The sequence below is a fragment of the Stegostoma tigrinum genome, chromosome 20, assembly GCF_030684315.1.
Source record: "Stegostoma tigrinum isolate sSteTig4 chromosome 20, sSteTig4.hap1, whole genome shotgun sequence".
In the NCBI taxonomy this organism is placed as follows: domain Eukaryota; kingdom Metazoa; phylum Chordata; class Chondrichthyes; order Orectolobiformes; family Stegostomatidae; genus Stegostoma; species Stegostoma tigrinum.
Genome location: NC_081373.1, coordinates 41,025,597 through 41,050,731, shown reverse-complemented (window position 1 = coordinate 41,050,731; position 25,135 = coordinate 41,025,597). Strand labels below are relative to the sequence as shown.

The window sequence follows — 25,135 nt, the reverse complement described above, 5'->3', positions numbered from 1 at the left end:
CAACCTTATTCTCTGTAGAACCTATATTGTCTCTCACTGCTGCCCTGATGTTATCCTTAAATATCAGAGCAACACCACCTCCCTTACCTTCCTGACTGTCCTCCTGAATAGTTTGATAACCCTGGATATTTAAATCCCAGTTGTGACCATCCTGCTACCATAGCTCCACAATGGCTACTAAATCATACTCATTTGCCATAATTTGTGCTGTTAACTCATCTACCTTGTTTCAAATATTACAAGCAATTGGGTAGAGTGCCTTTATGCTCGTTTTTATACCATCTTTATTAATTCTAACATCTCTATTCATAAATTAAGGAACAGGTCCTCAAGGATTATAATCTCAGGATTACTGCCTGAGCTGTGCGCAAATTGGCATACAGATAAGAAAATTAGGGAAGTAAACAAGTGGCTAAAGGAGTGCTGTGGGAAAGAGGGGTTCCATTTCATGGGGCATTTGCATCAATTTTGGAACAGGAAGGATCTGTACCACTGGGACAGTCTCCACTGAACTGATCTCGGACGTGTTCTAGGAGAAAGGATAAATAGAGTGGTCACTTGGATTTTTAAACCAGTGAGATGGGGGAAGTGAAGGGGAAAATGACAGGAAGTATACTGGTGGGTTTAACTACATTGAGGACTATGAAAGAAGTTAAGAGGAAGGTAAACTCAGGAGATATCATTGATGGAAATGTTAGAATTCAAAAAGAAGGTATAAAAACTAGCATAAAAGCACTTTACCTATATACTGGTAGCATTCGAAACAAGGCAGATGAGATAACGGCACAATTATCCAGAATGAGTATGATTTAGAAGGCATTTCAGAGTCATGGTTGCAGGACGGTCACAACTGGGAATTAAATATCCAGAGGAATCAGACTATTTGGAAGGACACATAAGAAGTTAAGAGATGTGGTGTTGTTCTGATATTTAACGACAACATCAGGGCAGTAGTGAGAGATGATATAGGTTCTGAAAAGAAAAGTTAGAAAAAGGATAAATTAGTTAGTTTTGGCCTGTCTATGATTGGTTAATGGTGGAATGTTATGGTTGATAAGTTGGTTCATGCTATTAGCATTGGTCTTGGCCTTCAGATTCTTTGTTCTGCAAATTAACTGAATGCAGTAGTCCTGTTTTCTTTTAGATGGTGGATTTGTTGTGACTTGCTTCCATAAATCATAAAGAAAGAGAAACAGACTTTCTTTAAACTTGCTGTGAATGTTCTTCTGCTATGACCCTTGCTGTAAACACCAACCCAATAGAACTCAACACAAGAACAGCACTCAGAAATCTGAGTTGCAGTTGATTTTTTTAAGCCCTTCCACTGTGTATTTCTACCATGAGATATTACATATATATTTTGCCAAGAATTACATTTTTATATATCTTATCATTATATGGGATATAACTCATAGGAAATAGTTTCTGCTAACTTGGCAATGGTTTCCATTATCCTTGTAACCATGAGATTACAGTTCAGCTTTTGTATTGCAACTCTTCCTTTGAAGTGTTTCTATCTAAAGTTCCTTGACAAGGTCAAGATGTGACCTTCCATGCTGTTTTGGGATTGAGAAGATTCCACCTAGGAATTTTCCCGATAGTTTGGAGTTACATCCTTATTTATATTTGAATTTACAATCCAAGCCATCTTTAGCTTGCATGTCCTTTTGAATGTTTTTAAATAAAAAATACTGCCTTCCTTAAAAAGTCAATATGCCCATAAATAATTTGGGACTATGATCAGTTGTCATGACACTTATGATAACTGCTTGTTTACTGCAGACAGCTGTCCATCTTTACAACTCTCTGATGAAGGGTCTAGGCTCAAAACGTCAGCTTTTGTGCTCCTGAGATGCTGCTTGGCCTGCTGTGTTCATCCACTCCACACTTTGTTGTTGTCTTTACAACTATCAGGTTTTAACATCTAGTTTGAAATTGTTTGGGATTCTGTTTCATGGCCAGCTTGGGGTCAGAAAAGTGCTTCCCAGCCCAGTCTTCCTGTTTCTAGAAAACTCTTCTTGTCGGTCCAATCTGGTAGCTGGAGGCTTGGTCCAGATTGAAACCTGATTATCACAATGGCAAAGACCCTGCAGTCAACTGCTTGTGATTGGTGCCTTCATGCATCAGAACATTAGACTGTCAGCCATCTAAATATTCCACACTTTCTCCTTACTTCTTGCCTTCAAGAACTAACACTTATTGTTCGAAAGTGTCCTTGTCCCAAAACAATATAGAAAGTAACTGTATTCCTCCCTTTTACCCAGAATTCGTGTTTATCTGTTTTGAGTTATTTAGAGGAGTAGGCATATTTTCGTGGACAAAATGAGTCTGTTAAGCAGATTGCATCATCCTTGAATAATTCTTCTTGTAATAAATAACACTGTGTTTATTAAAGAAATTGATTGATAGATCTTTTAAAGTCTAGTACAGAGGAAGTATATGATTGGCCATTTTGGGAACCGGATAAATCAATTCAATTTATGTGGTGGAGTAGTAGAATTAAAGAAAGACACTTCAATCCTCTTATCTTTGCCATAATGGTGTATTTAGTTATAAACTGAAGTAGTTCCCAAACTTCTGCATTCAACATAAGTAAATACTTGCAGTGGAAATATGGTGTTAATGATCTTTGGAGTATAACATTATCTGCAATCTAATTTAGTAAAATTTGGAAATTTGAGAGATGTAGACAAGATAAAATCTACTGAAGGCTAATCCAAAAGCAAAATGCTGTGGATGCTGAAAGTTTGATATAAAAACAGAAAATGCTGAAAATGCCCAACAGGTCTGACAGCATCTGCGTAGGGAGGAACAGAGTTAATGGAAAACAGTGAAACAGAGCGCCTGGTAAAATATCATGATCTAAAACGTACATTTTTCTATACAGCTCCTGTCAAACCTACTCAGTTTTCCAGAATTTTTTTGTTCTTATTGCATAATGTATTATACTACTTGATACTGTTTTAAGTATTAAATATTTTAATTAATGTGCAGTAAATTTTAAAAATTATGTACTGACTTTTGAAACACATTCTTATAGGTCTGGGCTAATATTCAGAAGAACAGTCTCCCTATGAGTGTAAATTTTGATGTCACAAAGGAAAATAATTGGCGACCATTCTTCACCAAGGGTTCCCAGAATTATGTATTATCTTCTGTACAGGTAGTTGATTCTGGTTTATCTGAAATATTAAAGTCAACATTATGGCTCATGATCTTGAAATAACATTTACCTGCTGATACACAACTGCCTGTTTTGAAACTGATTTTAACAATGAGTATAGAACCAGGAGACATCATCTCAGGGTAAAGGTTAGGCCATTTAAGACTGAGTTGAAGAAGAATTTCTTTACTCAAAGGTTAGTGAATCTTTGGATTTCTCTACCACAGACACTCGTAGAAGTTCAATCATCAAATATGTTTCAGCCAGAAATCAATAGATTCCTGGCTATGAAGGACATCAAAGGATATGGGGATAGAACAGGGAGGTGACTTTGAGTTAGATGATCAGTCATAATATAACTGAATGCGCAAGCAGACTTGACGGGCTGATTGGCCTACTCCTGCTTCTATATTCCTGTGTACCTTAAATTAAATAACTTTATTTGTATTGCTGTACAAAGAATATTTCAATTTGATTGATTCAGTAATATGAAGAAATTATTTTCATTAGACACTTAAGTACATCTGTAACATATAATACTAAAATGTTTTCTAGCCGCCAGAACTAATCTACCACGTCACAGAAAAAAGCCTTGTTGATAAATTACAGAGCAGGTAGAAGCTATGTTTATTATTGTATTGTTTGAATACTTTTTCAATATACAAAACCAGTGCATAATCCTAAAGGTAAAAGCTCTACCTGTGTAGATAGGCAACCGGAATCAATGTAGGTACAGAATAAATCTAAAAGAAGAATCTCACAAAATGCAAAAAAAAAGCAAAAATTCAGCCAGTTGGGAGAACTGTAAAAAGCAACTACTTGCAAAGGAAACATGGGCCCATTAAAGACAGATGCAAGTTATAGAGCAAATCAATATGCAGTAGTTGTCAGACTTGTTAAACAAATACTTTGCATACAATTCATTATCATCGTACACTACATACGCATTTACAGTTGTGGCTATATTCCTGATAAATCCAACATTGAGTGAAATAACTTTATCAAGTTCTTGTTTCATTCAAAGGTCACATGCCTTACAAGGGTGGATGCTCTGAGAGAAGCTACCATTGCTGATCACTCTGCCACATAACCCCTGAGGCCGAGTGTATATGCAATGCCTTGCATTCTTCCACTGGGGCCACCAAGGGCCACAGAATGGGTTCCCATGCTTCTGGGGGCTTGGGGGTTGGGCAGTAGAGAGACCTTGCAGTATGCTACAGAGTTCACAGGATAATCCTTGTCTATTGTGCTTTGGACAAGTGGAGCAGACAAAGAGGGGTCTGATGAACAATGAGGTTTTGTAAAAGCAGCAGGATTCTTCTAATGAGGAAGATAAAGGCATTGACCAGATAAAATATCACCTTCACCATGACAGAGAACAAAGCATAGCTACAACAAACCAGGACTTATTTGACACTCACTCCTAATGCAACTGAGATAATGGGAACTGCAAATGCTGGAGAATCCAAGATAACAAAGTGTGAAGCTGGATGAACACAGCAGGCCAAGCAACATCTCAGGAGCACAAAAGCTGACGTTTCGGGTGAAGGATCTAGGCCCAAAACGTCAGCTTTTGTGCTCCTGAGATGCTGCTTGGCCTGCTGTGTTCATCCAGCTTCACACTTTGTTATCCCTAATGCAACTGAGCTGGGTTAAGTCATCATTCATTAATAGAAGACGTGCTGCTGCCATAAAAAACAAGCACCCAATGTTCGTTGCCAAACACAATTAGAAGCTTTTCGTTCGTTCTGTTTTGGCTTTTCCTGTTGGCTAAAAACGTTAACATTACAAATAGGTGGAAGACTTCACAAAATCTAATGCTTCCACATTCAAACATGACCAGAATTGATGCTACAATGGGCACTCGAGAAAGAGTAACATTCCTCCAGACATCGTTCTAATATGGTGTTGCACTGAGAAAGGAAAGTCTCCCTAAATTCATTCTTGTAGCTATAGTTAAAAATGACAATCAAACAGACAGATGATGATGTAAAATGAAAATATATTTACAAGTGTATTTACAAATTTACTTGAGCTGTGAAGGGCTATTACTGGCTTGTAGCACTTGAACTGGTGCACAGCTGAACTTTGAATACGGTGCTCGTGGAATGAACATTGGAGGATGCCCACACTGGTGAGCATTTCTGCCACTTTGAGCTCAAGATAGTGCTTAAAGGAAACCCTGAAAGACTGCTGTATGCCTAGTAAGGTCAAAAATGAAAACTTGTATGAGTGAAGCTGTTAGGGCTCGCAGAATGTAATCCTTGATGTACCCTCAGGCAGCATCTTACATTATTTTCTTTTGTATATTAGAATTGAATTTAACTTTTAGGAGGGATTTCTGCTGCTGGACCCAGAGAGTTATGACCATATCTTACCAAGCTCAATGCATTACCTAACTGCTCAGTCCCTATAGTGTTTGTCACATTGGATTCCGGTCCCATTTTGCAACGTGTTGTTCCTGACTCAACTCAACACTCAGCAAACATTTGCCAAAAGACCAGTATATCTTGTGGCCATGTCATCTTTGAAAGTCTGCTGTACAGCTGGATGTACATTGGCATTCTAAAACTTCTGTAATGCCACACAGCTTATGAACATGTCAGAGAAAGGGAAGATGATTCAGTGATTCTCTGATAAGGGACCTGGTGGTCCTAGTAGAGAAACGGTTCAGAGAAGGGCCACGCTCTTCCTGGAGGATCAGCAGAGGACACCGCCATACCCTTGCTATCATTATAGCACTTAGAGTTATGAATGTAGGTTAATTTATAGATTATGTTGGCTAAATTGCTGTTGCATAGGTAAACTTTTCTGTTAAAAGCTGGCCTTTTTGCTGAACTAAGCCTGAAAAATAACATTTATCTAATGGAAAAATCTGATATTAAATATACAATTAATAACTTAAACAAATCAACGTATTGGTGTGGTAACCCATACTTGAGTTGAATGTTTAAAACTTTTCCCATGGCTAGTGAACTTTGGGTTGTTTCCCTCCACAAAATGACATTTGGAATGAGAGGACAGGCTGGGCTTGTTTTCAGTTGAGAAGAGCAAGGGATGATTTGACTGAGTTTATAAGCTCCTTAATAGTCCTGAAAGGTTGATGTGGAAAGGATGTTTCCTCTTGTTGATCAGTCAACAACTTACTGGAACTGATTTAACATTAGGTGTCACCCTTTTAGAGCTGAGATGAGGAAAATCTGTCTCTCTCATAGAATTGTGCTACTTTGGAATCCTTGGCCCCAGAAAGTGGTGAAAGTAGGGCCATTAAATGCTTGTAAGGCAGAGTTAGATAGATTCTTGTTATGGAACAGTATCAATAGTTATTGGAGTTAGATGTGAATGTGAATTTTGAAACATAAACAGATCAGCAGAATGGTGAAAGTGAATGGTGGAGCAGGCTCCAGGATCTGAATGGCCTACTTCTAATCCTACTTCTTAGGTTTGTACAGATATTTTATTATGTGCTTTTTTCTCTACTTATTCATTGTGATTTAGGATTGAATGGGCTTTGAAGAATAAAATCATGGAATGGAGAGCTCAGCACCCAACGCGATGGAATCGTTACTGCACTGGAGTGTTTCAAAATTTTCTTCCACTACTTGAACAAAACCTTGGTCGCTCAGTGAGTGAAGAACAGAGCACAGGATTAGAAAGTTTATTAAAAGAATTCAAGGTTTGTGTTACCTCTTCGAACAACTTAGTTTTTCAATTAAAATTCTTCTCATCACTGACTTGTCAAACTAGCAACACAACAACATATATGTATAGCAGTTTTAACCAAATTAAACATCCTAAGACGTTTCAGAGGAACATTAGAAAGATGTGACATTAAGGTGTATGTGGAGACAGCAGTCCAGGTGACCAAAAGCTTGGTTAAGGTCAGCAAACATGAAAGCCATGGTGAAATGGGACTTGGTGTGAGTTAAGACATAGACAGCAACATTTTGAATTATCTTAAACTTATTGAGAGTAGAATGCAGGAGATCAGAAGTGCATTGGTGTAGTCAACACTATATATTGATATAAGCATGAACGAGGGTTGCAGCATATGATGCTCTGAGACAGGAGAAAATTAAGCAACATTACTGAAGTAGATATAGGTGATGTTAGAGACGTCATGAATTGACATTGGAAGTTTATCTTAGGATCAAATGAGAAATCAAATTTGTGAACAGACTGTTCAAACTGTTGCCAAAGGGAGAGACAAAGTCAGTATTAGAGGATGGATACAGCAATTACATTCGAAATTCCAGAAAATTAATTGGAGGCAAATTGTTTTGGAACGTGAATGTGAATTTTGAGCTAATTAATCTGAAGACTTACAACATGAGTTATGCAACTGTTTCCTTTTTAGTGGCCTGGTATAAATTGATTGTACAAACTGAGAACAACCTTCATCATAAGACAATAAAATGTGAGGCTGGATGAACACAGCAGGCCCAGCAGCATCTCAGGAGCACAAAAGCTGACGTTTTGGGCCTAGACCCACAACCTCCATCATGTCGTGTGCCATTATCACTGTGCTAAATGGGACAGACTTTGCACAGATCTACAACTCAAGACTGGGCATCCATGAGGCACTATAGGCCGTCAACAGCAGCAGAATTGTACTCCAGCACAATCTGAAACCTCATGGCCCTGCATATACCCCACTCAACCATTACTATCAAGCCAGGGGATCAACTCTGGTTCAGTGGAGAGTGCAGGAGGGCATGCCAGGAGCAGCACTAGGCATACCTGAAGATGAGGCACCAACCTGGTGAAGCCACCAAACAGGACTACTTGCACACCAAACAGTGAAAGCAGCAAGTGACAGACAGAGCTAAGTGATCCACAATCAACTGATCGGATCTAAGCTCTGCAGTCCCACCACATCTAGTCATGATTGATGGTGGACAATTAAACAACTCATTGGGGGAGGAGGCTCAACAAATATCCCCGTCCTCAATGATGGAAGAGCCCAGCACATCAGTGCAAAATATAAGGCTGAAGCATTCGCAGCAATCTTCAGCCAGAAGTGCTAGGTGGATGATCCATCTCGATCTCCTCCAGTGGTCCCCAGCATTACAGATACCAGTCTTCAGCCAATTCAATTCACTCTATGTGATATCAAGAAACATTTGGAGACACTGGATACTGCAAAGGCTATGGGCCCTGACAACATTCCAGCAATAGAACTGAAAACTTGTGCTCCAGAACTTGCCGCTCCCCTAGCCAAACTGTTTCAATACAGTTATAACACTGGTATCTACCCAACAATGTGGAAATTTGCCAAAGTATGTCCTGTATACAAAAAGCAGGACAAATCCAACCCAACCAATTACCACCCTATCAGTCTACTCTTGATCACCAGTAAAGCGATGGAAGGTTTCATCAACAGTGCTATCAAGCAGTACCTGCTCAGAAATAACCTGTTCAGTGACGCCCAGTTTGGGTTCTGCCAGGGACCTGCTCCTGCTCCTGCCAGCTCCTGATCTCATTACAGCCTTGGCTCAAATATGGACAAAAGAGCTGAATTCCAGAGGTGAGGTGAGCCTGACAGATCTTGATATCAGGGCTACATTTGTCCGAGTGTGGCATCAAGGAGCCCGAGCAAAACTGGAATCAATGAGTACCAGGGGTCAAACTCTCCAGTGGTTGGATCATACCTGATATATAGGAAGATGGTCATGGATGTTGGCGGTCAATCATCTCAGCTCCAGGACATCTCTGCAGGAGTTCCTCAGGGTAGTGTCCTAGGCACACCAACTTCAGCTGCTTCATTAATGACCTTCCCTCCATCATAAAGTCAGAAGTGGAGATGTTCGCCAATAATCGCACAATGTTCAGTGCCATTTGTGACTCCTCAGATACTGAAGCAGTCCATGTTCAAATGCAACAAGATCTGGACAATATCCAGATTTGGCCTGACTAGTGGCAAGTGACACTTACACCACACAAATGCAAGGCTATGACCATCACCAATAAGAGACTATCTAACCACTGTCCCTTGACATTCAATGGTGCTACCATCACTGAATCCCCCACTATTAACATCCTGGGGTTACCATTGACCAGAAACTCAGCTGGGCTTAACACAGTGGCTACAAGAGCAGGCCAGAAGCTAGGAATACTGCAGCGAATAACTCATCTCCAGACTCCTCAAAGCCTGTCCACCATCTACAAGGCACAAATCAGGAGTGTGATGGAATACTCCCCACTTTCCTAGATGAGTGCAACCCCAACAACACTCAAGAAGCTTGACATCATCCAGGACAAAGCAGGGCACTACATCCACAAGCATTCACTCCCTCCACCACTGGCGCTCAGTAGCAGCAGTATGTACTACCTACAAGATGCTCTGCAGACATTTACAGAAGATCCTCAGACAGCATCTTCCAAAACCATGACTACTTCCATCTAGAAGGACAAGGGCATCAGATATATGGGAACACCACCACCTTCAAGTTCTCCTCCAAGTCACTCACCATCCTGACTTGGAAATATATTGCCATTCCTTCACTGTCACTGGGTCAAAATACTGAATTCCCTTCCTAATAGCACTGTGGATCAACCCTCAGCAGGAGGACTGCAATGATTCAAAAAGACTTCTCAAGGGTAACTAGAGAGGGCCAAGAAATGAATAGAAAAAAATATGCAGTATGATATCTGAACTAGTTTCATTTGTCTGCAACTGGCCCAAATACCTGTAAACCTTTCCTATCCATGCATCTGCCCAAATGTCTTTTACATGTTGTAATTATACTTGCTGCTACCACTTTCTCTGGCAGCTTGTTCCATTATGCATCACCCTCTGTGTGCAAAAAGTTGCCTCTCAGGTCCCTTTTAAGTCTTTCCCCTCTCACCTAAAAAGTATATCCTCCAGCTTTGGAGTCCCCTACCCTTATCTATGCCCCTCTTGATTTTATAAACCTCTATAAGGTCATCCCTCAGTCTCCCACGTTCCAGGGAAAAAGGAGACAGCCTCTCCTTCTGACTCAAACACTCCAGTCTTGGTAACATCCATGTAAATCTTTATTGCACCTTTTCACATTGGATAACATCCTTCCTATAGCAGAGTGACCACAGTTGTATGCAGTACTCCGAACTTGGCCTTACAAATGCATATCAATATCCCTTAGAAGCTGTTTGTATCACTCTCACAACCTTTCCAGCTATTTTTGTGTCATCTGCAAATTTGGCTATAATACATCCATTTCCTTCCTCCAAGTTATTAATATATATTGTAAACATTTGTTGTCCCAGCACTGATCCACTGGTTACAAGTTGCCAACCTGAAGAAGAACCATATTTCCACACTTGCAGTTTACTGGCCATTAGTTAATGCTCTATTGCAATAATATGCTACCTCCAATATCATGGGCTTATCTTATGACTTATCCTTTTGTGAGGTGTCTTGTCTTCTGGCTCCTACTGGTTCCCTTCTATCCACTTTAGTTGAAACCTACTTGAACAACTGTAAATAAATTCTTCAGATGTGATTTCTCTTCCATGAAGCCATATGACTCTTGATTAGATTATTATTTTTCAAATGTTCTGCTGTTATTCGCTTAATAATTGATTCTGACATTTTTTCCAACAATAGATGTTAGACAAATCGGATATAGTCATCTACTGTTTGTCCCCATAACATTTTGATTAGGGGTGTCACATTGGCAACTTTCCAATTCTGCAGTACTTTTCCAGATTCAAGGAGTTTTGGAAAATTACAACTAATTCACTCAATATCTCTGTAGCTACTCCTTTGAGGATTCTAAAATGCAAGCCGTCAGGACCAATGGATTTATCTACCTTTCACCTCATTAGTTCATCCAATGTTACATTTCTAGTGATGGTGATGGCACTTAATTTTTCCTCTATATTCCTCACTATTAATAGGGTGTTTGATGTATCTTCCATTGTACAGATGGATACAAAACATCTGTTTAACTCTCTGCTGTTTCTTTGTTCTCTATAACTACCTTTCCAGATTCATTTTCTAAGAAGCCTACACTCACTTTATACATACTCTTTTCCTTTTTATATATTTGAAGAAGCCCTTATTGTAATTTTTTATATTTCTCTTGTTTGCCCTTGTAGTTTATTTTCTCTCTCTCTTTATTGTCTTTTTAGCTCTCCTACACTGGATTCTGAATTTATCCTAGACTCCAGGGCTACTGCTGGTTTTAGTTTTCTTATGTGCATTTTCTTTCAACTTTATACTCTTCTGACCTTCCTTAGCTATAGTTGGTCTATCCTGTCTTGAAATCTGAGGGTCATGAATTACCTCCTTAAATGTTTGACACTACTTGCTTACCTTCTTTTCTGCTTATCTATCTGTCCAGTCACCTTTAGTCTTTCTTTAAGTTAAACACAATTGTTTCTGAATCAAATTTCTCACACTCAAACTGAAAATTAACTTCTATTATGTTATGATCACTACTTCCTAGGAGATAATTTATTGACTCTGTCACACCCATCACCAGATCCAGGATTTCCTGTTCCTGGGTTGTCTCCATGATATATTGCTCTAGGAAACAATCCCTAATGTGGTCTCTGAAATAATTGTCATAGCTAGTCTTTCCAACTTAATTGACCTAGACAACATGAAGCTTAAGTCACCCACAATTATTGCTTTTTGTTATAATGTGCTCCATTTATTTGTTGTGGGTTTTCCTTATACTGTGGCCTTATTTGCCTCTTGCTGTTGTTTAGTCTTTCCACTGAATGCATGAATTAATTATTTTATTGTCATGTGTATTTTACAGTAAGAGTACAATAAAATACAATGAAAAGTTTTCATATGCCACCACTATTTGCCATCATTTTGAATAATTTAAGAGAGTCCATCAGTCCTGATCCAGCTTATCACCATCAATGAAGCCTGGACCACCATTCCCCCTCCACTGCTTTGCACCATCTACACTGTACCCAACCACTGTCGAAGTCGCTGCTCCTCAAGTGCCATCTTTCACTGCTGGATTGAAACTCCTCCACCACTGCCTTGCCACAGCCTGTGCCAGACTGTTTTTGCATTTCTTGTTTTGCATCTTTCTTTTATTACCATCCTGATTTCTCTTTCTCTTGTTACCCTACTTAGGTTCCCAACCCCCTTGTCCTTGCCATTCTAGTTAAAACCTGCAACAACCACATGAGCAAATACTTGCCCTTGGATGTCAATCCCAGTCTTGCCCAAATGTAATCCATCCAGATTGTACCCACCTCTCCCAGAACCAGTCCCAGCATCCCAGCAATCTGAAATCCACCCTCTAGCACCATGTTTCTAGCCACATATTCAACTGATATATCCTGCTACGTCAAGTCTGACTTGCACGTGGCACTGGTAGTAATTCTGAGATCACTACCTTTGATGTCTTACTTTTTAGCTTGCTTCATAAACTCCCTATATTCTATAAGTTTCATGTTGTCTAAGTCAATTAAGATGGAAAGAGTAGCTACGACAATGAATTCAGAGAGCACTACTTTTAGGAGCTCATTTTTTTTTAACCTATTAACCAACGTGTGCCATGACCACTGGCTGTTCTCACTCCCTCTCCGGAATGCGATGTAGCTGTTCTGAGACATCATTGACCCTAGCACCAGGGAGGCAACATACTATTCTTCAGAAACTGAAAGAACTGAGGATGCTGTAAATCTGGAACAAAAACAGAAGTTGTTGGAAAAGCTCAGCAGATCCAGCAGTGTCTGTGAAGAAAAATCAGAGTTAACATTTCGGGATCAGTGACGCTTGAGGAGACACTCGACCCAAGATGTTAACTCTAATTTTTCTTCACAGACATTGCTGGATCTGCTGAGCTTTTCCAACAACTTCTGTTTTTATATCATCTTAGAGTCTCGTTTCTGGCCACAGAAATGCCTGTCGATTCCCCTTACAAGTGAATCTCCAATAACTGTTGCACTCCCATATATTCTCCTCCTTTCCCTTTCAGCAGAGCCAACAATTTGGAATGAATTTGGCATTTACTGGTTTCCCCTAACAGGCCATTACCCTCAGCAGTATTCAAAATGGTTTATCTGTTTTGCAGGGGAATAGTCATAGGGGATTCTGCACTGCCTGTCTAGTCCTCTCACATACTTAGAATCCAAGAGCCCAAACTTGCAGTAAATGACATTAACACATTTTCCATAGTTTACATCAGAGTATGAGTGCTTGGTTTGTGCATGCCAGGTAAAGCATATGAATTGGAAGGTTGAGTATTGATTTAATTGTGGAGAATAGTATATAGAAAAAGAGTCCCTTGCCCTAATCGGCTTTGCATGTAAATGAATCAGTCAGAAAACACAGGTGATTTACTGATGGCAGTTAATGGATGAAAAGAAATCACACGTGATTTGGTGGAGATAGGAAAAGAATATGGATGAGGCTAGTGCTTGTACGATATATAATTTGAAGATGGTTCACCTACACCCACAATTTGTGCCAGATTATTAAACTTCTTTCTTCAATGCGTTATGTTTTTGGAGCAATACTTATAGTATTCACCTCTGATGCTGCTTGGCCTGCTGTGTTCATCCAGCTCTACACCAGACAGTGATAATGGGAACTGCAGATGCTGGAGAATCCAAGATAATAAAATGTGAGGCTGGATGAACACAGAAGGCCCAGTAGCATCTCAGGAGCACAAAAGCTGACATTTCGGGCCTAGACCCTTCATCAGAGAGGGGGTTGGGGTGAGGGTTCTGGAATAAATAGGGAGAGAGGGGGAGGCGGACCGAAGATGGAGAGAGAGAGATTCCCTGAGGTTGGTCCGGAGGGAGGAGGGTAACTTCTTCAGGTTAGGCATCCCTGGAAGAGGCTTCACAGTGAGGTTAAAATTGTATCCGTGATAATGGGAACTGCAGATGCTGGAGAATCCATACAGTATTCACTTTTGCTGCTACTTGTTTTCGCTGCATCCTGATCATATACTACTCCATATTGTCTGAACACTGAGTGCTTGCTCTCGCATGCTGCTTAAAGTTATCACTGCTAGCCTGACCTTGAAATTCTACCCTTACCTCTTACAGCCACAAAGCATCCTTCTTTTAAGATGAGTAGGCTGTGTTTATGTTGTGCTAGTCACTCAGGGTATCCGGCTGCCTGCCAATGCTTGTACCCAAGGTGCACGGCAACTAGTACAGGTTGCTCACAGCAGTTATTTAAAAGAGATGGGCAGCAACAAAGAACAGTTTCAAGTTCATTCTGTACTGTGATCCCTGTATTCATTTTTACATGTTAGTAAAATTCTTTGTCATGGAGTAACAATACGAATGATGGATTTATAGAAAGCCTGAATGTGAACTAGGTTAGTGTACCATGTGCAGTATTTGGTCCTGAAGCTTAGAAGGTGCAATGTATATACATTTGGATGCTGCACATTATGAGAAATCTCAAGGTCTTTCCATGTGCAAAAGAGTTACTTAATGACACAATACTGGCCTCTCTGGAGTTATTTCAGTGGCGATGACAGTCAACATATCCTGAAGAAACTCACTCGCAACAGTTATCTTTAAGTTGGCATAAGCATTGCTTGCGTCATTGTTATTTGGGAAGATTGACTCGTTTGACCCTGCCACATAAGGCTGGGCCCAGTATGTGGAAAGAATGCATTTTTTTTTCCAGGCAAATTACATTGGGGCAGTTGAAAAGCAACAAGTAATTCTCCTATCAGCTTGTGTACCCACAACATTTTCAGATATAGAAAGCCTAACTTTCCCCAAGCCACCAGATACTAAATCCCTTCAACGACTGCAAGCTTTCTCTAATTCTGAGATGCTACCATTTTTATTCAGCAATTTGAGCACCAGGGAAATTCAAATCAGGATTTTTGACTAGGTTAGGATGACTGTCAGAAATATGTGCTTTGGTTTTACCCTTAATGAGATGCTAAAAGAGTTCTGGGATTAATGATGTAACCAAGCAAAAGTGCCTCTTAGCTGAAGCCCAAATGACTTCAAACAATCACTACAACTGGCTTTATTATTGGAAAATGTGCCAAATGGAGCATTCAAATTGCAGGGTATTCCAATGGACATCCTAGCCAGTCCAACTGAGCTTGGGGAACACCACTCGGGTGAAGGCAATTGCACAGCATCACTCATGACATAGCTTGAACAGAGGAACTTTGGGTCAGCTCACAGCAAAACCCCAAAATAAAGCCATGCCTCGGTCAAATGGTTATAATTTTCGTTAGGATCTGGGTTAAAAAGGTAATGTAGTTGCTGCCAAAATGTGGACCCGAGACAGCAAATGAGTCCCGCTGGGTTAAATTGAACAAGAGATCTCAAAGGTCAGTATCTGGGAGAGTGCACACCCTTGAAAGTCCACTTATATCTGTTTGGAGCAGTTATATTGCTTAACAAGATCCAAATCAGAACCAATCAAAATAAACATTTGGTTAAATGTTCACCCGGTTCTAATGGAAGTCGGTACCAGTGTGGCTGTTTCCATGACTGCAGAACCATTCTTTAACAAAATTTGCTCTGGATCCCAACCCTTAAGTTGCACAATACTTCAGCTATACTGAGAACCTATATCAGGGAACCTTTACAGATAAAGGATACAGCTTCAGTTCCCGTCTGTTATGAAAAGCAGCTGTTTCAGATTGTAGTAGGAACAAACTTGATGGGGCAAAATTGGTTGAGAACTATTCTCCTTGACTGGCTCAGCATTTTTTGATTAGAAAATAGCTGCCTTAATAAAGTCCTAACTAAATACCTGGATGATTTTCAGGATGGTCTAGGGACTATCAAAAGAGCCAAGACCACCTTGCATGTTGACCAGGAAGCAATTTCACAATTCTGCAAGGCCCACTTAGTGCCACTTACCTTACAGACAAAATTAGAGGTAGAAATCAGAAAGCTGGAAAGCAAAGCGATCATCAACCATTCCAGTTGGCAGAATCAGCAGCATCAGTTTTACCGACTGCGAAGCCTGACAGGTCAGTTTGCCTTTGCAGAGAATAACAATCGGTAAACTGCTTTTTGCAGCTGAATACATGGAGGATTTATACACAAAGCTAGTGGAAGTCTGCCCCCCATGAAGCTGGACATGAGCCATATGTACTTGCAATTTCGGTTAACTGAGGATTCCCATAAGTATGCTATAATTAATACCCATAATAGTTTATACTAATATATGGAACTGCCATTTTGAATATTGTCAGCCTGTGCAATTTTTCAGCAGATGATGGAGAACGTTTTACATAGTCTATTGTCTGTCTCCATTTATCATGCGAATTACAGGGAAGACTAATAAGGGGCACTCTGATGGCAGGCTCCAAGGGAGCTGGTTAGGTGTTGAGGACTTTCCATGTGTAAATAAAGGGTGACTTGGTGACAGGATACTGGCCTCTCTGGAGTTATTTCAGGAAACATGTAAAAAGACATTTGGGTACTTTTCAGTAGAACAATGCAGTATTAATCAATAAGGCATGTTGCAAGACTGTGGAATTCACTTCCAAGGTTGAGAAAACAACTCGATCAATAATCAGATTCGATCAAATAGATAAATGAAAGAAAACTGGTTGAAGGGATAGATCAAGTTGGTTAAGTGTGACCATACATATTTGCTCACACAATGTAAATATTAACATGAGCCATCTGGACTCAGTGGCCTACTTCCTTTTTGAAACATACGTATTTCATTCACAACTTGAATTAAGTACTTCAGTTTTCTTTAAGTACAAAGTTTGTGACAAGATTATATACTAGCTTGAATAAGTATAGGTTTGCATTATTTTATTAATCCAAGTTTTACAACAAAACCACTAGGTCTCTATAACTATCTGCACATGTTATGCAAAATCTCAAGTGATTGTCGCAAAATTGAATGGTGTGTAGGTCATCACCATATATTGAATCTTTCTGCACATTTAATTTATTGGATAAGAAGAAATGTTTTGATTCATGAAGTATCTAAGTTAGCTGTGGCAATTTATTATTTTTCTTGTGCTCTTCTACAGGTTTCTGGATTTCCTATTCAGATGCGCTATTCAAATTTACAGACAATATTTGATAAAGTCTACAGTACTGGTATTCATAATGTAGAAATCCCTAATGTGGAGTTTGCTGTTGCAGTGTACATTTATCCATATCCTAATAATGTACTATCAGTGTGGATCTATGTAGCATCTTTGGTACATGAGACATAAAAAAAAACTCACTTTGGAATTTAGAAGATATACTTGTGTTTAGTTGTTAAATGCCTCTTTTTTTCCTTTTGCAGTCTTTATATTTTGTCTTCCTAAATGTCTTGTTGATGTTTAATCCCTGTTAACGGAATCTATATACTTATATGATCCAACTGTTGCTGTGATTTTTGATAGATTAAACCCAAATTCTTAGGCACTATACTACTTGAGCTGATTTTTACACTCTACTTCATTATCTTTCCTTTATCTCCATTAGCAGATCCTTAGTTAAATGGACCTCCCCTGCCTCCGCCTCCAGATTGGGTGAGGTGTCATTCTGCCCATGCTTTGTTAACCAGGATATTGACCACAGGACTTGGTGTGACTGCCTCCGCCTCCAGATTGGGTGAGGTGTCATTCTGCCCATGCTTTGTTAACCAGGATATTGACCACAGGACTTGGTGTGAACAAGTGTTTGACAAATCTGCTAATGGAGATAAAGGAAAGATAATGAAGTAGAGTGTAAAAATCATGGAACTTTCAATTTCCTACCTCTATCACTTTCTGCCTGGGTCATCAGAAGATGCCTTTACTCCAGCACATGGACCTTGCTTGGACATTGCTTGAATGAGACACAGGAGTCAGGGATCAATGTTGGTGTTACCAGACCAATGGTGACCAGAGAAAGGAGCCCACACCTGAGCATGATTGTCATCCAGTTGAATCATGATTATTAGGATTCCCATGATTTTTACCATTGAGCATGTCCAGTAATCCCATCCACCTGAAGTGACCCTTCTCATACCTTCAGTGATCACTCTTAGTGAAGGGCTACATTTGCTGCAGCAGACAACTTGTGTTACCTTTCATAGATATTCCAGCACTTTCACTCCTCCCCATATCCACCAACTTCACCCCATCAGCCTCAACCTACCCAATGCTACCATATGACCTTACTGTTACCCTTGAACTTTATCAATACCCTTGACATTACAACTCTCAAAATACCTTATCTCCTCTGTAAACCCATATCCACTGCCTGCATGCATACCCTAACCCCTATGCCTCCCATTATTGAAGACATCTGTTCTGTAATGTTCGATATTTCCTCACAAAATCCAACGATGACTTTTCAACTCTCTCCTTTCTGCATTCCACCTCCCTCTCACTGTCACTGTCACTGTTCCACTGCCCAGCAGTCACTGTTCCACTGCCCAGCAGTCGCTGTTTAACCCCCGATGACCTGCTGTTGATAGCACTGACTCTATTTATGACCAGCCCTGCTCAGAAACCACAACTGCTCTCCCAGCAGGAGGTGCATATTCAAGACATGGTTACCCTTTCTCCTTTTACACCAGACACGCTGTCTCCTTGACACTGACTCCCTGTCATTGAAGTGTTCTTCCCATGTTTTAATGTTCAGAGTGTTAATTCTAAAGCTTCATCTATTGACAGGAAACTGATTTTTGGACTCAACAATGATTAATTTCCTCTGCCAACTCTAGGGAGCAGCACAAGATTCTAACCATTGATGCTGGAATGAAAGGGGAGTTTCAACTGGGTTGGAAGCCAGGGAGGGAGGTGTAATTGCAGGGGCAAGGTAACATCCCAGGTCTTCCAGCCCATCGTACTAGGATGAACAGCTCGAGAGCATGTGGGAATATGACGAATAAATCACTGGTTCTATTTTCTGTGCTGTCTTGCTCACAAGTATATGGGCAGGTGGCAATAAAATTCAGCTCAATATTTCAGTAATATATTTCATGCCAGTGTAGAGTAGGTAGATGTACAAAGACAAAAGTCAAATAAAATTGCTACTAGTTCCTCATTAACATATATATTTTAGCCAAGAATTTCCATCTGAGCAGCATAATTTGACTGGAATCACATGATGTAAAAGCTGTGGAATGTTAACCATAATTTGCATTTAGTGAAACCTGAGTCACCACAATCAGTTGAACGAATTTTAAGAACGTTATAAACAGAAAAGAAGTCCAGACCATAAAGTTTACTGCATCTGTAGGGGGTGTCAAACACCTTTAAATGATAGTGAATTGTTGTAATTTCCAGATCTTTATTGAGGCTTTTAAAATTAAGTTAGCTCTTCTGAGCGTGCAGCCTCTAAAAAGTATTTTAAAAGCTCTCACCAAATTCAAATTGCTTTTAAGTAACACATTAAAGATAACAACACATCCCACAATGCTTCACGTATTTCTTTCATCCCTTTTCTGTTAAAGCACCTAAATCTCAACTAAGCATAGGAAAGAGTTCCACATTCTAATCACACTCTGGATAAAGAAATTTCATCTGAAATTCCTAGTGAATTTATTGGTTGACTTCCAGCTGATTACCTTTAACTTATCCAAGTGCCCTGTTATGATTAGTTGGGTAAAAATCCTGGGATTGCCTCCCTAATAGCATTGTGGGTCAACCCACAGCAAGAGGAACTCAGCGGTTCACGCAAACAGTTCACCATCACCTTCTCAAGGACAAGTAGGGATGGGCAAGAAATGCTAGCACGGCCAGCGACACCCACATCCCACAAAAAAACTGAATAGGAAAAAAAATTCAAGAGCTTCTGACAGTTTCCTTGTGGCAAATGTGAAGCTAACCAGCCTGTAGTTTCCTGTTTTCTGCCTCCCTCCCTCTTTGAATAAAAGGATCTGCAATAGCTAATTTCTAATGTAAAGAAACTTTTGCCAAATCTAATGAGTTTTACAAAATATAAACTAACTCATCAACTATCTCACTACCTATTTCTTTTAAGACCCTAGGATGAAATTTATTGAGAGCTGCAAAAAGGTAATTTCCAAAATTGATCCCTTCTGTATCTGAAGTTTTCTACTTTCCGCATAATATGCTGGCAAGATGACCACAGGCCTAACAATTAACCACTGTTTTACCACAATGTTAAGCATTCAGATGCGCATGGGTTGCTCCCTGCACATTCACATCCACTCAACATTTAAAAAAAAGTCAAAGTATTTAATTCAGCTTAAAATAAGTATTACTTTATCTTAATTACAGTAAATGAAAGGTATTTGGCTCAACTTAAGCAAATTATGAAAATAATGAATACAAAAGTGTCTTTAAACTCTTTTAATTGAGATTTTGGTGGACAAAGTGTCAGCATTTCAAAAGGAGCTCACGAGAACTTTTTCCAGTGCTGCAATATGAACCAGGTAGCCAACCGAGTGACTGAGTACAGGGGAAAATCAGCAGGTCATAATTAGACCTACAGGTCCTGTGCAACCAACCTGGCAAATATTGGTAAGTCAGTTAGGGAACTGTACAGATATCAGTCAAGGGTCTGGTCAGTCATCAGTCAGGGCTGCCCTTCAAAGTCAATCAGAGGTTTGGATGTTGGCCAGTTCTGGGTGCATGGCCAATGAACATCAAGTGAATTATCAGTGGGGACAGCACTCTATAGGAAATTTTAGCAAAATTTGTTCTGGGGATTGCATACCAGCCTGCTGCCTCCAAAGGGAACAATAATTGTGAAGATAGGCACTCAACATATAAAGGGTGGGAGATGACAGTGCATTGGAAGGCCTGGGTTACTGTGGGACAGGAATCAATGATGATCACCACCACCACGGCCTTAACAAGAGACAGTGTATCATGAAGGTTGATGTGGCTAAGTTGTAGGCCTGGGACCCAGAGGATAATGTTGGGAGATGAATACCTAATGAGTCAGAAGCTCAGAACTGATGGAGTTGACAGGGAGTACAAGAAAGAAAGGAACATGAAGGTTGGGGAGCAGTCCCTACATAATTACTCTAAGTCTGCAATTCACTCTGCCAAGCACAACTTGCATTGTTTTCCAATCTCATCCAAATCATAAATGTGTAATGGAAATGGAAAATGGCTGTGACCACATGTGGAATAGACGGGGTAAATAGTTTTTTTTCTGGCTGAGGATGCAGGCTCTACATGTGAGTGATGTGAGGCCCTTCAAGAGACAATTACATTAATCAGGCATTCTCAGATTACAATTTAAAGTCATCTGTAATCATAGCATCCTGCATGTGAAACTCATCACTGTCCAATGTGTGGAATGCAAATCTGGTTGCAATCAATCTTGACCTTATCATTAGTCATTACAGATTGATCATAGACACCTCTGTGAAGCAATAGTTACCACAGATAACCTTAGATGTTACCTTTTAGCTACAATTTACAAAGACAATCCAAGATCTCATAGGTTGCACAAGGGATGACTGGTCCTTCATTTCCCAGGGCATTGAGAATATACTAAGCTTTCACTTCCTTGTGATGTGAATGCTTACTGCTTACATTACCAAGGGTTGCTCTGTTTCTGATATTCCCCATACAGGTTCATTGGAACTGTGACCAATGGATCCAGCCACATAAGAGAACATGGTTAGCGTGGCCTCAACACTTCAAAGGCACAGAGAAATGGAGGAGAAACCGATGTGCCAGCAATCGCAGGACCAGTAGTCACCTGCAGCAGCTGTCAAATTGCCTCTTTATGAATTCACAGCTGAAGGTTCACTCTGGACATAGAAGGCTTATAGGAAGCCTTGAGACTATTATCATTGATGCTATTTCCTCCAGATCAGTGAGACACAGTGCAGCCACAGGGTATGTCCAGACACCATCACAGAACTATGTCAGCTGCTGGAGTGGGACCTGCAACCTGAAGGGCTGGATGTCCATCTTATTCTCTTGTCTGTCAAGATGACAGCTGCACTAAATTGTTACACAACTGACTGCTTGCAAAGATCCTGTCTGGGATCTCTCAATCCTCAACACATTCATGGATCAAGGCTGTTCCTGATGTAATTTGTGCCAGTTCACACTCTCTCAAAGCTTGGGGAGTAGGCTTTGCCAACATAACTGGCTTCCCCCAGTGGAGAGCATCTCCATGGAGGCAAAATTGTGAATCTTCAACTACAGATTGGACCCTATCATAACACAACATATTTCATCCACAGGAGAGTCCCATTCCATCAATACACAAGTCATCTGTGATCATTGGTATCATAGCTTGGAAGTCTGCTCACGTATCGTGGAAGCTGTAACAATGCTTATATCGTATAAGGTGGCACGATGACTCAGTGGTTAGCACTGCAGCTTCACAGCGCCAGGGAACTGGGTTTAATTCTAGCCTCAGGCAATTGTCTGTGTGGAGTTTGCACATTCTTCCTATGTCTGCGTGGGTTTTCTCCAGGTGCTCCGGTTTCCTCCCACAGTCCAAAGATGTGCAGGCTAGGTGAATTGGCTATGCTAAATTGCCCATAGTGTTCAGGGGTGTGTGGGTTATAGGGGGATGGGTCTGGGTGGGATGCTCCAAGACGCAGTGTGGACTTGTTGGGCCAAAGGGCCTGTTTCCACACTGTAAGGAATCTAATCTAAAAAAATCCTTGAGAACTCTTCTGTCCTAATTCATTAAAGCATCACATGCCTTATAGGGATGGTTAGTGGAGACAAGGGCTACCCTCTGCAACCATGGTTGATGACAGCATACCCAATATATTGTCTGAGGCAAGCATAAACATAAGATAGTATTCTTTGATTGGAGCCATTATGAAGCAGATCATAGCCCTCCTGAACATGAGGTTTTGATACTTGGATCAGTCTGGGAGGTGTGGTCATTGCAGTTTACTCCAAACAGAGTTTGCTATGTAACCATAGCATGTTGTTTTTGCATAATTGGAGCAGGCAAAGAGGAGATGTGTTGGATGGGGAAGAGCTGGGAGAGGGAATAGGAGTCTGCCAAGGAGGAAGATAAGAACATTGAGTGGGAGGAATATCATGATAGGATACAGCAGCATTGGGTACTACAAGCCAGATAGGAATTAATTGACATCTAGTTCCAATATCCACCCAACTGGATGCAGAGATTAATCATTGGACAACAACAGCAACTTTACAATCAAAAGGCAAGCAGCTCCTGTTTATTCCCAAAGCAAATTCAACTTATTTGCTGTTCCTGTTGTGGTCTCCTCTATGTTGGGGAAACCAAGCGGAGATTTGGGGACCATTTCGCAACAAACAACTATACTTCCCAGTCGCGAACCATTTCTACTTCCCCCTCCCTCTCCTTGGAAAACACTTCCATCCTCAGCCTCCTGCATTGTCATACAAACACCACCTGAAAGCTGCAGGAACAGCATCTCATATTTTGCTTGGGAACCCTGCAGCCCAAGGCTATCAATATGGACTTCACAAGCTTCAAAAATTTCCCCTCCCCAGACTGCATCCTAAAACCAGTCCAGCTAGTCCCTGCCTCCCTAACCATTCCTCTCACCTCAAGCTCCACCCCCATCTTCTACCTACCAACCTCATCCCACCTTCTTGACCTGTCCGTCCTCCCTGGGCCGACCTATCCCCTCCCTAGCTCCCCACCTACATTCACCTTCACTGGCTCCAACCCTGCTTCTTTGACCTGTCTGTCTCCTCTCCAACTAACTTCTTCCTTATCTATCTTATAGCCACCTCCCCCCTCTCCCTATTTATTTCAGAATCCCCCTCCCCTCCCCTCCCCCATTTCTGAAGAAGGGTCTCGACCCAAAGTGAAGATGCTGCTTGGCCTGCTGTGTTCATCCAGCTCCACACTTTGTTATCTTGGATTCTCCAGCATCTGCAGTTCCCATTATCTCTCGACACAAAATGTCAGCTTTCCTCCTCCTCTGATGCTGCTTGGCCTGCTATGTTCATCCAGCTCTACACCGTGTTAGCTCAGATTCTCCAGCATTGGCAGTTCCTACTATCTCTACAACTTTATCTTGCTTGTTTTTCTTCACTTTTACTGTAGTCCCAGAAAAATCATCACTTTCCATTCTTTTGGAGACTTTCCAGTATTGATACTCTTGCATTGAAGAAAGAGAATACATTACATTAGGATTTGGAGCCAGTGTAGCATTCTCTTAGAAATGGTTGTAATGGGATATTGCGTAACCTGCTTAGTTTGATTCTTGTAGCTACAAAGCAGTGATTGTTGATCAGATGATGATGTAAAACGTGAGCTTACATTTCCAAAGAGGAGTCACCTGTGCAACATTTGTGCCCTCAGAAGCCTTTGTCTTTTGTTTCCCTCCTGTTACATGTGCTGTGAAGGGCTATTTGTGGCTGGTAAAGCTTGACTTGGTGTATAGCTGGGTTTTAAATAGGGGCATCTGCACTGGTAGTCCCTGAAAGTCCTGGCAGTGGCGAATACTGCTGCTGCTACTAATGCACACCCAGTAGTGTGAGCAAAGGTGCTGGAAAAGGTGTCGTGCATACATAATGAAGTGAGCAGCATTAAAAAGGTACATAGGAAACGTTGCTATGCAACTCCTCAAAATTGACGCAATTTGGCACGTGGCTTAAGTAAAAATTAATTGGATAGCTGAAGGGTAAAAAAGGGGAAGAAAAGGGAGAGCGGCTATAAAGGAGCCAGAGATGTACAAGTAAGTGAATAGTTTTATAGGAAATAAACAATGTAGGTTTCATTGAAAAGCATCTTGCAAGCAAGACTCCCCATGACACAATGAGCTTAGAAGCTTGGAGAGAATAAATTACTGAATAAGGAGTGAAATCAAAGCACAAAATAAAAGTGCTGTAACTACAACAGACACAATAACAGCAAATAAAAAAAGCAACAGGCAGACAAATAAATCCTGTAATTTCCTATTATCAGGAAATCCTCTATTTTAGAAATGGCTCACATCTCTATTAAAAAACAGCAGCCAGAGGAAGTTCAGAGGTTGCATTAAGGTGGTAATAAATTATACTATGAAGTATTACTTCAAAATTGTTCAATTGCCATTTACAAAACATAAAATTTGCCCCTGCACCATAGAGTACACCATTTTGATGCTTTGCAAAAGGACATTGCTACAACAGTGAGGTT

The 25,135-nt window shown here is 40.5% G+C and overlaps 1 protein-coding gene across 1 annotated transcript in view; it reads left to right on the top strand.

Annotated features, from left to right (window-relative positions):
* LOC125462049 (protein CC2D2B-like) overlaps positions 1–17,298 on the top strand; it is an 88,171-nt gene extending 70,873 nt beyond the window's left edge. The window contains exons 13-16 of the mRNA XM_059652934.1: positions 3,041–3,163; positions 3,719–3,777; positions 6,662–6,839; positions 17,110–17,298. Of these exons, the coding sequence (XP_059508917.1) occupies positions 3,041–3,163; positions 3,719–3,777; positions 6,662–6,839; positions 17,110–17,298 (549 nt within the window). The remainder of the gene's footprint in view (positions 1–3,040; positions 3,164–3,718; positions 3,778–6,661; positions 6,840–17,109) is intronic.
* Positions 17,299–25,135: the final 7,837 nt, after the last annotated feature.